Raw genomic sequence first — 17,367 nt, forward strand, 5'->3', positions numbered from 1 at the left:
AGTCAAAATGAATCATTAGAAATTAGACACATTTCAAACTTCTTAATTTAAAAGGGATGCCAGATTTTCAATTGTATCTTGTTTCCATCATTGAAAAAATAAAATCATATTCCCTCCTAAGTCCAAATTCTTTTCCTTGGAAAACAATGATTTGTTTAGGCTTTCTTTTTTTTTTGGTAATCTTTTTTTCCACAATGAAAACCCTGAATTCTAGAGACATTATTTTATACTGAGTTGTTGTCTACATGTGACTCAAAAAAGGTAGGAAAGAGAACAAGACACCCACTTGTGAAACTCCTTTGTGTGTCGCATCGTGCACACCCCAGATGCACAGGAGGCCACGCTCGGGCGTCATCGCAGAGCTCCTCGGAATCACAGACCCACTCACTCAGAACCCGCAGTTTAGTAAGAGCCACAGGTGATTCACATGAGTATTGAAGTTTGAATCTCTCTTGACGGTAAAACAGTCTAGTACACTGATATTAGATCTTATCACTGATTCTTAGATCTTATCAATAATGAAATTACATTGATCCAGTGATGAAGTTACTCTATATACTTAAAGCTAGGAAATAGGAGTTGAAAGTCACTTCAAAATTATAATTACCCCTGAACCTCTACCTCTAGGAGAAGTAGGTAGGAAGAAAAAAATCTATGAGAGATCTGTTTCATTCTTAGTTTAAACTATCTTTTCTCTCTGATTCCACCTTCTTTTTTTTTTTCTTTTTAGAGCCCAAGAAGCCAATTTTAGGAAACTGGTCAATTGCATTGGAAAACAGCTTTCTACTGAAGTGGAGTTAATGAAGGCATTAAACTCTTAACAATTATTTGACTTTATTTCAAGAAAGAAGAAACTATTGTGTGCTATTCCTAGCAACACAATACAGGTACACCAAATAAACTTTTTCATGTAATTGTAAGAATGCTATATTTAGGGAAAAAATAAACCAGTTGTTCTTAGGATGAAAGCAAAAATGGGCATCCAAATTACTCAAGAAAGTGATAGAAGTTTTTGTCTCCTAATAAAGATTGGATGATTACTTTACATCCTAGAGAATCAGAAATAGTTCAAACTGAGCTCCACAGGAAGTAGAAAATAAGGCTCATAGCGTCCTGCCCAAGAGTATCTGAAAAGCTGTTCTTTGTTTGGGAGACTAGATGACGACTGTGACAGTGAAAGTGCTTACTGTGTTTCCCCGAAAATAAGACCTAGCCGGACAATCAGCTCTAATGCGTCTTTTGGAGCAAAAATTAATATAAGACCCGGTTTTATTTTACTATAAGACCGGGTCTTATAGTATAACATAATATAATACTGGGTCTTATATAAATTTTTGCTCCAACAGATGCATTAGAGCTGATGGTCCTGCTAGGTCTTATTTTCGGGGAAACAGGGTAAGATTTAACTGCATTGAAGTTTGAACATTTTTACAGCCTACTTGACAAAATGGGAGAAAGGAGAGCTTAGTTATAGGGAAGAAGAGAGACCTGGAGACAAAGATATTTCCCCTATCCTTTATGTGATAACATAGAGTGGTAGGAAATTAGTGTGTATGTTGTGTGTATATATGTATGTGTGTGTGTGTGTGTGTGTGTGTGTGTGTATGTTATATACAAAGGTGTCTAAAACATGCTGTTATCCTTTGACAGATCATTAGTCACAATGGGATTGAGAAATCATTGGTGCAAAGTTCACAAGAATTTATCCACTGAGGCTAAGATATTGTATGCTATGCCATTTTCTTATTTCTAGTCCTTCCTTAGTGCTAACCTCCAGGTAATCAAAATAGTTTCCGTACAAAACTTGATTTTAAATGAAGGCAATTAAAAATAGATTTTGAAGTTTTCAGAGGAAGTCATAATACAATTCAGAATGTATTATTTTTATCTATGCCCAATTTTTCCACATTATCTCTTAAAATGCAATTATATGATCTGTGCTGAAGGGTCTGAGTTTTTCATGTAATCATCCAAGAATACAAAGTAGATTAATTAAATTTTAGGGAAATACATCTTTATCACTACTTAAAAGATTAATATATTTTCTCTAATTTACAGAATTAGAGGACTTAATCATGGTTTATGGATAAAGCACACACATTTCTGAAACAGAAGTGAATTACCAGCAGTCAAAGAATGCAAAGCACATTGTCTATGTTAATTGTCTCCCAGTACATATTTTAATTCTTCAATGAACCTGCTATATTTTTTGTTAGCTCCACAATCAGTCATCTAACAGAGAGATACTGCAGAAAATAGTTTTTGTTAATAGAAGATCTTTGTCCCGAGAATCCCGTTCTCAGGAAGATAATTTAGAATTGCCTTTTTAAAATGATAATGTGATTCAAAAGTTACTTTTTTATACGGGTCAGATCTCCCCATACACAAAATAGAATGCTTGGTGTTTCAAAACTGGGATTGTAGATGTCAAGAACATGGCTGATTTTGGAATAAGAATGAAAATACAATATAAACAAGAGCCAGATGAAATTTCATCAAGTTATCAGTTCTTTACTCCTGTAGTTGCTCTTAGAATCACTGTGCGGTCAAGCAGGCACCCTCTTTACAGGACGTACCAAAGGCAGTCTGCAGTGGAGGTTAGATTGAATTGGGAGTTGACAATCTGGTTTTATTTCCATCTTACCCATTTTTAACTTTGTTGGGCAAGTCGCATTGCTGGCCATTAGCATTACCATTTTTAACTTGAAGTTATTGACTAATGAGTGATTCTCAAGCTGAGGACAAGCAACCTCAGTATCACCCTGGAATATGTTAGAAATGCTGTTTCCCAGGCCCTGACCTGTACTTACTGGATCAGAAACTCTAGGGGTAGGTTTCAGCAAGATGTGCTTTAACATGCCAGCCAGATGATTCTGCTGTACTCTCAAGCTGGATTATGTGACCTCTTAAGTTTCTTCTAGTTGTGAGGGAATTAGCAAGTAGAACCCCCTATTTATGTGCTTAAGGAGAGGACTTAATGAGTTAAGGATCATGGCTTATTGAGCCCCAGCACTTAGAATGCTTCAGTGAATGAATGAATGATTGCGGATACCATCTCCATAGTGATGTCTCCTCCCCCCAAGTTACACTTTATCTCTATTTTATGGCCAATGTCACCCTTTTATTATCATCACCCTGTTATTACTGTCATTTGTGTATACATCCTATTCTTGTATATGGCACCATTCATAACAGGTTTCCCTTCCTACAGCCCATAGAACAGTGGTTCTCAAACTTTACCATGGATAAAAGTCACTGGAGCCTGCACTGAAACACAAATGGTGGAGCCCCACTCTGAAGAGTTTCTGATAAAGTAGGTCCAAAGATCTGCATTTTTTAAAAGGTGCTGTTGAGGCTGCTGGTCTGGGGACCCCATTTTGAGAACCACAGCCATGAGCAAACGCCACCGGGCACATAGATGACGGCTCGTGGAGCTAACAGAAAGCTTGTAGTGTTTGCCAAGAATAAAGAATTAAATTAGAAGTTGTACAGTTTTCTTAAATTCTAACAGAAAGTCTGAAACAAGGAGTAGATACACTTCTATGTTTATCATATATATAATATTTATATGCAACCGATTTTACTAAATAGAAACATTTCCTACTAACAGACTTTGATAGGCACCGTATAATTTATCCTTATTATTCTTTTTCTAAATGGCATCTCTCTGCTCAGAAAGGAACTTCTTAGAAATCTTAAGGGTAGTAAGTTATTAAAATTGTATGAAAATTCAATTTGTCTCTACTAGTTTACATTTTTCTAGGTTCTCTCTCAAACTTTCATAGGTTTCTTGAAAAGTTTAAATTCTTGCTTAGAAAGCAATTCTAATTCAGTACTGTTTATTCAAATATACATGAACCCAGATAGACCTGAGTTTCAGCAAATAGGCCAGGAATAGGTGAGAAGTCAAATCATAAACAACCTAGACGAACAGGACTGGGGTAAACACCATTAAGTTTACTACCAAGTTTACCGAGAGTCTGCCTTTCTGAAAAATAGAATTCCAGGTGTTCAAATTAAACAGATAAAGGAATTTAAGAAACAAGTGTCTAACCTAAGAAAAATTCAGTGTATGATTACAAATTTGAATTGCTATCTAGTGGTTATTTGTATTATAAAATAATTTACCTGCTCAAAGATGGGTCTGTTAAATAGTAAGTTTCTTAGTAGTATCTGAAATATGATTTAATTTTTATACCGGTTTTTTCCAAATCATACCCACTGCATAAACTAAGGCATACCTGCATTTGGAAAACCATTATAGAGAAGGGCTCAGGTTTGTAACAATATACTAATCTCCCAAAAGTTCTGGAACTCTGCTAATTTGGCTTCTGATAACTGCAGAAAATTTAAGTCCCATGAACACTATAATAACATTGCCATTGTAAGTTATAAATTTTCAGGATGATGAATAAAAGAACAGGCCACAAGTCTCATTCTATAATACTGGCCTGCAGTTGATGCAGAACTTTGAAATATTCCAACTTTTCTGGTAATTGCGACCTATTTTTAGTGTTGTGGTCAAACTTACTTCCTTTTCCCTTATGACTAATTGTTCATTCATTCATTCATTCATTCATTCAACTACTATTAAGTGTTGATTTATGACAGGCTCTCATCTGTGCACTGCGGATAAAAGGATAGGTCCTTGTCCTTACAGTACTTTCTAGTGGAGAAAATCAATAATAAAATTCAATGAATAAACATATTAAATATATTGAAGGCACAAGCGATATCTTATTCTTGGTACAGTACTTATTTGGTACTCATTATTTAATTGACTACATGAATGCATGCTTCATGGTTTGCAAACGGCTATGTCCTTACAACAATGGTAACCAGCTCAAATATATATTTGCACTCATCATCTTATAAGAAAGTATTCTAGTCAAATAAGTTAACACATTTGCTGATACTTATTTTATGAGACTCTAATTTAAGATCTATAATGTCAGTTAGGAAGTTTCACTCATGTGTATTATACATCATGAATTGAAATACTCATTTTAATAGGTTTTTTCCTGTTTCAAAACATAGTAAAACATTATGGCTGAAATCCTAAGCAAATCTTTCTTCTATTAGCAATCTTGTTCTTAATCTGCAGATTCTACAAACACAGCATCATTCCCCACCTTCCTTCACTTTCTATTCCTGGAAACCACACACTTACTCTAAGGAAAGAGAAAAGTTAATTAGAGTTACATTTCATGGCATGAAGCAGAGTTATATAAGAGAGTAAATTATGGTTGCTATGGGAACCAAAATTTAGTATTTTGGGCAAAAGCTTTAACTCTATTCAGGTCAACTATATTTTACAGAATGATACCAAGAGAAAAATACTCTGAAAGTTCATTTTTTTTAAATAACAAATTTACAGAGATTTCATTTTTGCTCTAAAATGTACATAAAGTATAGCCAAGAAAATACCCATTCCACAAACTTGAATAAGGGGCTGAAATTCCAGTGACACTGATATTGGCAGCAATCATAAAATTGACTTACTTTCTCTAGTGTTATTTGTTATGATTATTTCTGGTAAAGATGTTCTAGTGATTAATGAAGCCAGACTCCACACAAAGGTTGTATTCTGATACAAAAATGTAAAAATCAGGTTCTTGTATTCTGTTTAAGTTCCAATATGTAATACTTCAAACTCCACTTTGAATTCATTGCAGACAACAAAATCTGTACATATTGTCTGGCAAACAACTGTGTTTTCAGCAGTCAAAGCGAGCCAATCCCTTTGAAAATAATTTTGAAGATAACTTTGAAGAAAAAGAAGATAATTTAGGCGGTCAGAAAAAAATTTTAAGTGAAAATTGGCAATTCTCACTGTATGGGTGCTGTATTATCATACCAGTAATTTTTAAAACTGCATGTTAAAATGACTAAACAAAAATACTTTATAGGAGGCCAACTTATTGTTTGTTTATTTCTGGTGTGTTATTTACTCAAATTATCCAAAATTCTTAAGACCAAAACAGCACTACAGTCTCACTGTGCATGCATTTTTGATGTTTTCTTAGAGGCTAGTGCAAATCAATTATATTACTTGTAACCAGAAGGATAAATAGTTTGCCTAAATCATCGCCACCATGATAAATCCACACAATTACTGTATAACTTTTAGGTACTTCACACACATACTTTTTTTCTATTCATGAAGTGTTACTCTTCTGAGGAAAAAGTTAAAAAGGAAAATTGTTAGTAATTTGACTACGTAATGTAAACTAGGAAGAGTTCATTAGTACTTTAAAAAATAATTACTACTTTTTTTCAAATAATGGTCTAATGGTAAGTAATTAAAGGGTGAATTTCATTTCCACTGAAAATGCTGCATTGAAAATCACTTCTAAGCTATAAAAGATAAATGCAAATAATGACAAAATGCAAATAATGCAAAACACCCTACATAATTTGTTTATATTTATAAATATACATACTTTTTTTCTTGGCTACTGGCTACAGTGATTCATAACTGAGTATTTTTCTCATTATAGACTTTTTAATTAGGAAGAAAACATGACATTCCCCAAAGCCAACAAAACCTAGAGATAAGGGGGAAAAATGATGCAAAACAGCAAAGGCCATGATAAAGAGGAAAACGGGGTATAATAAAAACAGAAATTTACATATACCAAATCTGCTTTCTCTGTCTTGTGATCACATTTCCAATGAAGTCTGATTTTTCCATTTTTAATTTAATATAAAGATACAACAAAGAATTAAATATTTCTAGCAAAACCATCCATTCGAATACTTGGTTTTTAAATTTGAGAAGCAAGTTTCAGCTATCCAAATCACTCATCCACTGTCACCAAACAGTACTTTCTTTAATTGTAAAGAATTGTTTCATTTACTGCCTGCCTTTCTTATACAGACTTTTTTATAGCTGTTTAGAACCTTTAGATGGGCTTGGAGATTGTTCTCTCTCAGTACAAAACTGTTACATCTCCTATTTACTAGGACTGTTAGGTTTTTCAAAGTGTACCCTGTCGAGATATAGAATTATAATTGTGCCACCAGGTAGGGTATCTGGTTGCTTACCATTTTTAGGGGTATATCACACAGGTTTTAACATATCTATTTCAGTTAAAACTTAAGAACAAAAACAACCATGTCTGGTTCAGGGTAAATTATAGATCTGTGGCCATTAAGTTAATTCCACATTAATGAACTTGCTGACAGGGTACTAAATGTATACATCTGGGGTTGGCAGCCACAGCATATGGGCTGGCTAGAGACTGCCAGATTCCAGAGGCACTTCATTACAAGGCAATCGCCACTGCCTCTGCCGCCCCCTTCTCCACAGCCTGGCTGAGGGCTTTGGGCACAGGTAGGTGCGGGCAGTTAAGCAGCAGGAGTCTGCCCTGGACACAGCAGTCGTTTGTGCTGCAGGTAACTAAGCAAAAGGAAGAAACTAAGAGAGGAAGGGCGGACTGTAAAAGTGAAAATGGAAGGCAGGCAGGAAGGAAAGAAGGAAGGAAGGAAGGAAGGAAAAAAGGAAGGAAGGAAGGAAGGAAGGAAGGAAGGAAGGAAGGAAGGAAGGAAGGAAGGAAGGAAGGAAGGAAGGCAAGAAGGAAAGAATGAAGGAAGCTGTGAAAATGAAGAGGATGATGCATAAAACACATTGTTTCTACCCCACAGTGAGCAGTCCAGATGTGAAATAGGGCCCTGGATTCTCTGGAAAGAGATTGTGAGGTGAAATGGGAGAAGCCGAGTAACGCTGAAAACCTTCCAGCTCTCTCCCAGGGAGGTTTAAGGGGCCCCAAACAAAACAGCCACATCGTTGGCCGCCCTTGTACGATTTCTCCTATAGGGCTGTGTCTCTGGACTGAGTCATCAGCACGTCCTGAGCCTCTCTCTGACATCCAACTTCATCACCCCAGCCACAACCTCCTTTTCACTATATATTAATATATTCCTTCTCCTTCCAGGAAACGAAAATTCTCAGTAAATCTCAGTCCCTGAATATTGTGTTTTGCTCTTAGGTTTGAACTTAACGGGCTAATCAAAGTGGTATCACCCCCAGCACAATAGAGAACACTGATATTTTAAAAGAGAAGCATTCACTCACTGCCATGATCTGGAGTAAGGAAGGTCTGAAGTGCTTATACTTGAGGTCCAACCCTTCTCCTCTCTGGTTTATGCCTCCTCCATCTATCTCTGCATGGTCAAGTTCAGAGTACTGGTTCTCAACCAGGGGCTATTATGCCCCACTTCAAGGGATCACTCGGCAATGTCTGCAGACATTTTCGATTATCTGGACTGGCGTGGGAGGGTGCTACTGGCATCCAGTGAGTTGAGGCCAGGGATTCTACTAAACCTCCTCCAACACACAGGACAGCCTCCACAAAAAAGAATTATCAAGCTCAAAATGTTAATAGTGCGGAGGCTGAGAATCCCCGAGTTAGAGTCAAATGAGCTACAATAGTGTGAGGACGCCTCTCGGAGTCCAGCAGCTGCCCTAAACCTCAGTCAATCCTGAATCACAGTGAATCCCAAATTTGAACACAAGGGCATCCTCTGGTATTGGGGGACTGTAGGCGTGGGATGTGGGCTGAGGACCGATCCCACCTTGCCTGTAGGTGATTCCCTTCTTAGCTCCATCACAGGTTCCTGCCTTAGCAACAGGAGTACCAAGCCCACCAGCCCCAATGATTAAGGAACATATTTCATCGCTCTTACCACTACTTATGCTTCCCCAATGACAAAATAAAAGCTGGTTTGTACAGGAATGCAGGAAAACGGTTGTGCTCTATGGATTAGATTTTTTCTTTGTTGTTGGCCCTGCCTTTCAAGGTATAAACTTCTCTGAAAGAAAGAGAATACATTTGGGTTATTTCTCATACTTTGATTTCAGCACAAAATTAGTGAGGAAGAAGAGATGGCCTGCAACTATTTTTAGGCAGTTCTAAGTATATTAAAAGCAATATTCATTCGACTGAATTTGTTTTTTTGTGTTTTTAATTTCCTTTATCAGTTTTAAACACGAAATGCAAAGGCTATGCCCAAATCCATAGGTAATGTCTGTTTAGTGGGCAATCTCCTCTAACTACCTGTATCTATTTTAGTACATATCTTAAACAGTATTAAAAATACTTCTCTCTTTACATTATTAATGGAAAACTCACATAGTCATTAGTTAAGCAGCTCTAGGATTTTTTTATCAATTAATATAGGTTACATTTGTGACAAAGAAAAACATTTACATAAATCTGATGTGGATGAATGAAATGATACACAGAAAGGAAAGTAACAGGTAGTATGACAAAGTAAAGCTAAAATAACCAAACTCGGAGAAAAGAACTCCAAACTCAAGACTTTTTCTAGAGAAAAGAACTCCAAACTCAAGACTTTTTCTACTATGTGATACATGACGTTGAAATCAAACTTAGTAATATACTTGTAATTCTCTTACCGACTTACAATGTACAAGTCAAAACTAAAATATATTGTAAAATATTTTATATTGAAATATATGCTCTTATTGAATTATGCTAGTATAGATCTCTATAGAGGCTCTTTTCTTGAATGAGATACGATATAATGTTAGCCTTTAAAAAGACTTTAAAAAATTAAATTAATATGTATAATATTAAATAACATTAAAATATTCTGAGTTCATAACTAAAACCAGATTTTGAAACCTTTTTATAAATGGTCAGACAACAGATATAAAATGTTAAGACCTTTACTGAACTGTAAAACTCTAATACATTTGTATCTCATAAATGGTTCTATAGTGTTCAGATTTTAAAAAAAATAAACAATGAAGTACTTTCAGATGAATTATATAATTCTTTAACTTTCAACATTTAAAAAGTATGCTGTTAAATTCATGAGATACTCCAAAGTCACTAAAAATTTTTTTGCAAACTGCAGGTTAATAATTACAACTCCTTTCAATCTTTATGGTTTTATAATAATAATTATTATTATTGTTACCTCTTACAGCTTGCTGCCCATTGTTTCTTTCTCTGAGCTGGTTGCCTTCTTCCATCCAATAAGCACTTAAAGGCGTGAGAACAAGAGCTTTTGTAGAAAATAACTATAAGCTTAGCAAACTTAAAACGTCAGCTTCATTCTTTGGCGCATTCATTTTTAAGGGATTATCTTTTATAAAAGAAATACCCTACCCTGAATCTTCTTTACAAGAAGAACCTCAAAAGACTGTCTGCCGACAATTACGTCTTTAAGAATATGAACTAAATGGTCCTTCCCGTTTTTGTTTCATTAAAAAAAAATAAAGACAGTGAATAAATTTCATAAATTTTTTTCTCCATTTTCCATTTTTCCCTTTCACATGAAAATATGAAAGCAAACTGATTTCCTATTTCCATATGTTCTATTTTAGCTAATCTCAAAAAAGAAGTTGGAAACGATGCACAAAATTACAGAGTTCCCCATGCAACAAAACAACTGTTAGTTACTTAAATCTCATGGGATCCATTCTTATTTGCAATATCCACGTTTCAAAGCAAAATTCCAATTTTCAACAAATTTATCTACTCTACTGCCTTCCAGAAAGACCCACAGGATTATAATTGACAGCACATTTGGTTGTGCTTTTCCATGTACTCCCATTGTTTAATATACACTATTCTCACAGCTCACAGTGATAAAAGCACAAAGTTGTTGCTCTACAGCCGGGTTGCTCCGATTCAAGCATTAGTCCTTACACCACAGTTAATAGCATATGCTCAATAAATGCTTGTTGAATAACGAAGAAATCAACTTCAGCTGTGTTGGTCAAGTTTCACTGCAACCATATTCTAACAAGGAAGGAATAATCTCAGGTCCTTTTTGGGCACCTGCATTTTCAATGCATCAATAATCTTTCTCTTTCCTATTTAAAAAATACGTATTTTTTGCTACATTTGCACAATGACCACAAATAAACCAACCACACATTTTCAAACCTCTGATAAACTTAGCCACATATAATTTTTCGCCAGACAATTCATTTTAAAAATAGCAAGTTTAGTCAATTGGACATAAAAAGCAGACTTTCTTCTCTCCTAAGAAAAACATTTCCTCAAAGACTTCTGTTTAATACCAAAGGAAGAGAACAAATAGCTGCCCCCTCCAATTTATACAACAGATCAACACTCACCATTCCAAAAGTTTAAATGTATAAAAAAACAAGATGCATGGCGTAGTTTTATGTATGCGTCGTCTCGAATGGATTAGTGTAGAATTACATGACACTGAATTGACTCATTCCTGGAAAGTCTGGCTAACAAATGGAGTGTATACATATACATATACACATATAAACACACACATGTGCTTACCATGACCTGAAGATTTAAATTCTCAAATATAATTTTTTTTTAGAATCTGTAGTAGGAAGTATAAACAGTTTAAATTCCTGCCTTTTAATCTTGGAGGAAAAAGAAGATACATAGTTGAAAGTGTTCCCTTGTATCAAAGATATTCTTTTCAAAACAATTTTGGGGAGGAAATGTTGATTCTGATTATGTAGGGCATGTCCCTATTCTAATCATTTTCTTAGCCAGCTTCTGAATTAACACTGAAAACCACTGCCAAACTGTTCCCATGCTATGCAAAGGGTGGTCATTCTACCTGCAGTGTCTATCCCATTTCACACTCAACAGTTTAACAGCCTTCGTGCCAATGGCACATGTCCTTTTCAGCTATAGATTTTTCTATCAAGATAGTCTGACTCTCTGTTAGGCAACTCTCTAAAATGTAGGACATGGGTCTTAAGTCTGTGTCCCTAATTATCTAGGTGGCTCTCCATACAGTATTCATTTGGAGTTCGGACTAGGTCACTGCTTCTCAAAGTGGTGGTCCCTGGGACAGCCATATCGCCATCACCTGGAAACCCGTTAGAAATGAAAATTATGAGATCATACTAAGAAATGAGAGGAAGGGCCTCAGCAATATCTTTTTGAACCTCCAGGTGATCTGGGTGTGTAGTCACGTTTGAGAACCTCTGGACTAGATGATCCTTAAAGCCTTCTCAAACTATCAAAATCCTACTGTTCTTAGATCACATGTATCTTCTAGAACTAGCACCATGTTCAATTAAATGCGTTCAGTTATTCCTAGTTGTCTGAGCAAAATATCCTAATCAAGAATACCCCATTCTTCTAGTAGTATTTAAAAATTTGCTACATTTTCACAAGGACAAAATTTCAATTAGCAAGCTTTTCCCAATTAAGTAGACACTGTGACAAATGCTCGATATCATTTTAACTAATAGTGATGATCTCCAAATTAAATGTTTCCTTCATACTCCAGCTATTGTGAAAATATATGCTTTTATGAAAGGGTGCCAGCGTTTTGCATCTGTTTCTCAAGATCAGCTGCTCCATATAGCATTCTCTCACTTTCCCATCCCACCTGTAAGAAATACTGAAATACAACTCAAAAACGGGTGCAATAACACGCTGGTGAAAACATTAACAGTTCAAATAGATGAGGCATTTTAGGATTCCCACCGATAGGGAAGGTTAACTAACAGGAAAACATAAAGCCTCATACAGATATTCTAACCCCAAATAGGTCTTTTCCTAACATGTGATTCAATGCAATCTGTTTCAACAGTTAACATGGAAATTGTTTTACCCGAGAACCATGACTCCCAAACAAAAATGTTAGACTTAAGATGATACCTTCAACTTCTCTGAGGCTATTATAAAAGGACAAAAATAATCCTTTGAAATGACATGAAGCCTGAATGACTGTCAGGACCAAAAGGAAAAGAAAAACAGCAGGGGTCAAGTTTAAAAGTTAACTTTTCCCACCCAGTGTCTGTTTTGACAGGTGATTGCCTTACAGCCAACTTCTTCCTCCCTTTAATACTCAAGTCAGCCCAACTTTTTCATCCAAATGTTCTTATTTCTTTGTATCATAATACTACAAGAGATTCTTACTAGCTAAATAAACTGACATAGTCTTAAAAACAATGTCCTTCATTTCTCTCAATTTTGTCAAGAAAATAATGGAGAAGGCTACAAAACTCAGAACTACTATTTTCCTGCTCCAGGAACACACAAAACTGCTTTCATTGAGAATCCAAAAAGCATTTATTTTACAGTACTCAGGAAAACCGTATTAAAATCTTCTGCCCTGCCATGCCAGACCTATAAAGAATTTAGTCATGCAAGTGACTAAATCCTGTGCAGAGATGATTAATGCACCCAGCAACCTATTTCATTTCCAATTTTCCATTTTCAAGTATTCGCTGTCAGGAGTACATACATTTCTTAAGTTAGTTAGATACTTGGCACCATTTTAGGTCAAAAGGCTTCCAAGAAACAAAACAAAACCAAACCATAAGAAACAGTCAACAGATGCCTTTTTTAAAAAAATCCTTCATAGTACTTGATATGTCTTCAGAATTTTCAGCTTTAGATCTGAAGCAACCGAATGTATTCAAATGCAGGAAGGAATCTTTGCAAAGGCATAAATTTGAGTAGTACCCCCTAATTTCTACATTTAGGACCATATATACATACATACATATATGTGTATGTATATGTATGTATATATATATTGCCTTCCAACTGAGTTTGATACTAAACTTAAGTAGGATCGAGTGAAAAAATGGCATAGGACCATCACAGGCAAAATTCTCTCTTCCTCTTCCACCTTGGAATACTGACATGTCACTTGGGCAAAGGGCACATTTTAAGGCAAGATATGTTAATACAGCTTTAAAGAAACCTGTGGCCTGTAATTTCTTTTGGCTTCAACAGAATAAATCCTTTTCAAACGACCCTTGAGAAGATTTCATCTACACTCATAGGCTTAAGGTATATCAAGTGCTCCTGATATACAGCCATAAACTTTCTTTTATTCTACAGAGGTTATATTATTAAAGTGGCCCTTGAGAAAAATAAAACGGAAAATAAAAAGCTCACACTGCCTCCTACTGTTAGAAAATTTCATGAGGTCAAAATGGTCCACAAACTGTAATGAGAGCAAGGGTTTGTTTTTTTTGCCTTAGATTTTTTTTTTCCCTCTTCCTTTTAAATCTAATGATCTATTTCCAAATCAAAACCTCAGAAGGGTTGAGATATTGTCTACAACCCGGACAAAATGTACTGCAGAAAACACTATTAGGTATATGACTTCAGAATAGAAATCATCTTCCCCAAACATCCTTTGGAATTGGTAGGTGACCTAATTTAAACAAAACAGTAAGTGCTACTCTGCCTGGTCAGGTGGATGGTTACTTTCCCAGACCAAAGGCAGGCAGTATTAGCATTTGGATTCTCCCTTCCTTACCTACAGTGAGGTAAGCTGTTGCTTGTCAGCAGAACAAATGTAGTAAGCCGGCATGGCCACACCCCAGGGCTTCCTAGACCTTGATGACTTTTCCTATTATTTAAGGATTTGGGAGTAATGTCACTCAAGTTGCCAATGAGTTACTTGTCTTCAAAATCTGACAAACACCTCTTGGGGCAGGCACGACCACCTGCCCTTGTCCACCTCAGCCATGATACTGAATATGAAACACAGAAACACAAACAATAGTTTTGGGTTTCTTTAAAAATGACATCTGTATTAAAAGTCTTAAAATGACGAGACAATGTGTCTGGAATTAAAAATTACAATTTGTTAGAATTCTCTTGGTACATCACAACAGTAAAATTTTGCTCTTAGCTTCTGGAGGAACACCCTATTAACAGATAACCAAAAGAATTTAATGATAATATAAAAGGGGAGCTAAATACCTGAACATTTGAACAAAATGAAAACGAAAAAAAATAGAAAAGAATAGAAACCATTGCAAGACATGGAAATTACATGTTAAAGGCTGGACATAATGAAGACATTCACAGAACAACAGGACCTATTGTCCTGTCTCCTTCAGGAAGATTACTGAAAGGAAACTGGAAAGTGGTGTGGGGAACAGCAGATTCTGGGACAGGGTGGGAAGTTCACAGGTTGGCACCGGCTGGAACAGCTGAGTTTGGAAGGCACTCTGCAGACACAGGGGTGCTGGGGGCCCTGAATCACATTTGTGAAGTCTTTGTCCTGTATTTTAAAGAGCTAGTCATCAAAATCTGTTACTGTCAACCAGTAAGAACAAAAAACTAAACTTAAAGAAACACACACACACACACACACACACAATAGTACACACAAAGATGTGCAGATCTGTAACATTTTTTTTCACAGCTGATAAAAAAAAATACTACCGTTCTCCCCCAGACTCCCCTTTGATACAGTAGGTAAACAAAATAGATTTTTTTTTTCCCACAAATATCAGCAGACACTTTCTGGCACCCCACACTGTATTGGCATCAGTGTTAACAAGTCAGTTCTGATGTGCAATAGTTCAGATTGGATACACTGTAACAAGAATCCAACTTTGCATAGACATCCTCAAATCGCAATCAGTCACGGGGTTGCCCTTCCAAGCTGGCAGAAAAAGAACCTGATCATAATTTCCAGCTACTCCTGGAAAACAAGGAAAAAAACCCAAAAGTTTCTTCCCCTCCTCCTGCTCCTTCATTTGGTTCTCCCGGACTTCCTTCCATGTATTTAAAACTTGGAACTAGAAAACGGTTTTGTTGACAAAAAAAAAAAAAAAAAAAAAAAAATCCCCCCCTTTCCACCTTCTCCCTGTCCTCTTTCTCCCCCACCCCATTTTTTTTTTCCTGGTTGAAACTTTCGCTTGCTGGTGTCAAGCTGCCAATACAGCGCCCTAAACGCTACTTACAGGGGGAAATATACGTCAACCAAAATCAATGAGAAACGTACATGCTGCAAAGAGCCACATTTCCACCGAGTCTCGGATGGTCAGGACCGGATACCCCTTCGGACAAGGGGAGGAGGCTGGGGACGCCGGCCGCAGAGGCCAACCGGGCTCCCGGGTCACCCTGGCCAATGCAAAACCGTCTCCAATCTCAAAGCAAGAAGAAAAATCACATTTAGAGAGTCGGGTGCGTTTGGCTTTTGTGCGCAGAGCGCGGCCGGCGCGCGGCGGCCACCGGCGCCTCAGAGGATCACGCAGGCCGAGCAGCAGCCCTCATCGCCGTTGGGCTGCGCCGCGTAGTTCATCTGCCGCACGATCTCGGCGAACAGCTCATCCACCGAGGCTTTGTTTTTGGCCGACGTCTCCATGAAGGGGCAGCTCCACTCCTCCGCCAGGGCCTTGCCCTCGCCGTACGAGACCTCGCGCTCGCCCTCCAGGTCCACCTTGTTGCCCACCAGGATCATGGGCACGCGCTCGTACCGCTTCACGCGGATGATCTGGTCCCGCATGGGCTTGATGTCCTGGAAGCTCTGCTGGTTGACGAGGCTGTAGACGAGGATGAAGCCCTGGCCGTTCTTGATGTACAGGTCCCGCATGGACGCGAACTGCTCCGTGCCCGCCGTGTCCAGGATCTCCAGCACCGACGGCGACGAGTCCACCTCAATCTCCTTGCGGTAGAAGTCCTCGATGGTGGGGTCGTACTTCTCGATGAAGGAGCCCGTCACGAACTGCACGGTGAGCGCGGACTTGCCCACGCCGCCCGAGCCCAACACCACCACTTTGTACTCTCTCATGGCTCCGTCGGCGCTTTCACCGCGCCTGCCGCGGCCCCGTCGGGGCTGCGCGCCGGGGAAAGGCTGGACTCGGCGGCGGGACTTCTCCCCGTCCTCAGCTCCGTAGGAAAAATCTAGGAGACTGTGGCTGGGGAGCGCAGGACGCAGCAATCACCAAACGGGGGCCGGACGCCGGGCCGGCCGGCGGCGGCGCGTCTCTGGGGCGCGGGTCCGGGGCCCCGCAGCAGCCCGCAGCGGCAGCCTTGGCTCGGACCGGGAGGACAATGCCGGCAGCCTGTGCGAGGCGACGGCTGCAGCTCCTCGCCGCGGCAGCCGAAGAGGACGGAGAGGCGGTGGCGGCGGGGTGCGGAGGTGGCTGCTAATTGCGCGCCGAGCTGGGACGCTCGTGGCATGAGTCCCCGCAGAGCGTACGCCCACCGCCGCGGCCCATCGCGCTCTCTCCCGCAGCCTCCGCGGGGCGAGGGCTTCCTACTCGCCGCGCGCAGCCGGGCCCTCCCCACCCCCGCGAGCATGCCCAGTGCACCGCCGGCCGCGCCCGCCCGATCCGCTGCTCCTGGTTTTCCGGGGGGCCAAGCAGGGGGCGGGGACGTGGGTGGGGCTTGCGATTTGAGTCCGGAGGAGCGGATTCCGGAGAGGCGCGAGTCTAGGGGCTGGATGGGAAGTGCGGGGGGTTGGTTATGTTGAAGGGGGGCTGGGAAAGCTCAGGTAGGAGGATTGGAGGCCGCGTTCTTTCACGGCGCTGGGGTTCCGCAGAAGGCGGCGGCTCTACGAGAAGCTTGTGGGCGCGAAGGCCCGCCCCAGGGGCGGCCTCTGCTGCAGCGGAGTCCCGTTTAT

At 39.0% G+C, this 17,367-nt stretch overlaps 1 protein-coding gene across 1 annotated transcript; it reads right to left on the reverse strand.

Moving 5' to 3' along the window:
• Window positions 1-9,738: 9,738 nt before the first annotated feature.
• RAP2B (RAP2B, member of RAS oncogene family) lies at window positions 9,739-16,685 on the reverse strand. Its single transcript, XM_033135551.1, has one exon. The coding sequence runs from the start codon at window positions 16,531-16,533 to the stop codon at window positions 15,982-15,984; it is 552 nt and encodes a 183-aa protein (XP_032991442.1). The 5' UTR covers window positions 16,534-16,685; the 3' UTR covers window positions 9,739-15,981.
• Between the last annotated feature and the right edge of the window lie 682 nt (window positions 16,686-17,367).

This window comes from Rhinolophus ferrumequinum, chromosome 2, assembly GCF_004115265.2.
Source record: "Rhinolophus ferrumequinum isolate MPI-CBG mRhiFer1 chromosome 2, mRhiFer1_v1.p, whole genome shotgun sequence".
NCBI classification, from domain to species: Eukaryota; Metazoa; Chordata; class Mammalia; order Chiroptera; family Rhinolophidae; genus Rhinolophus; species Rhinolophus ferrumequinum.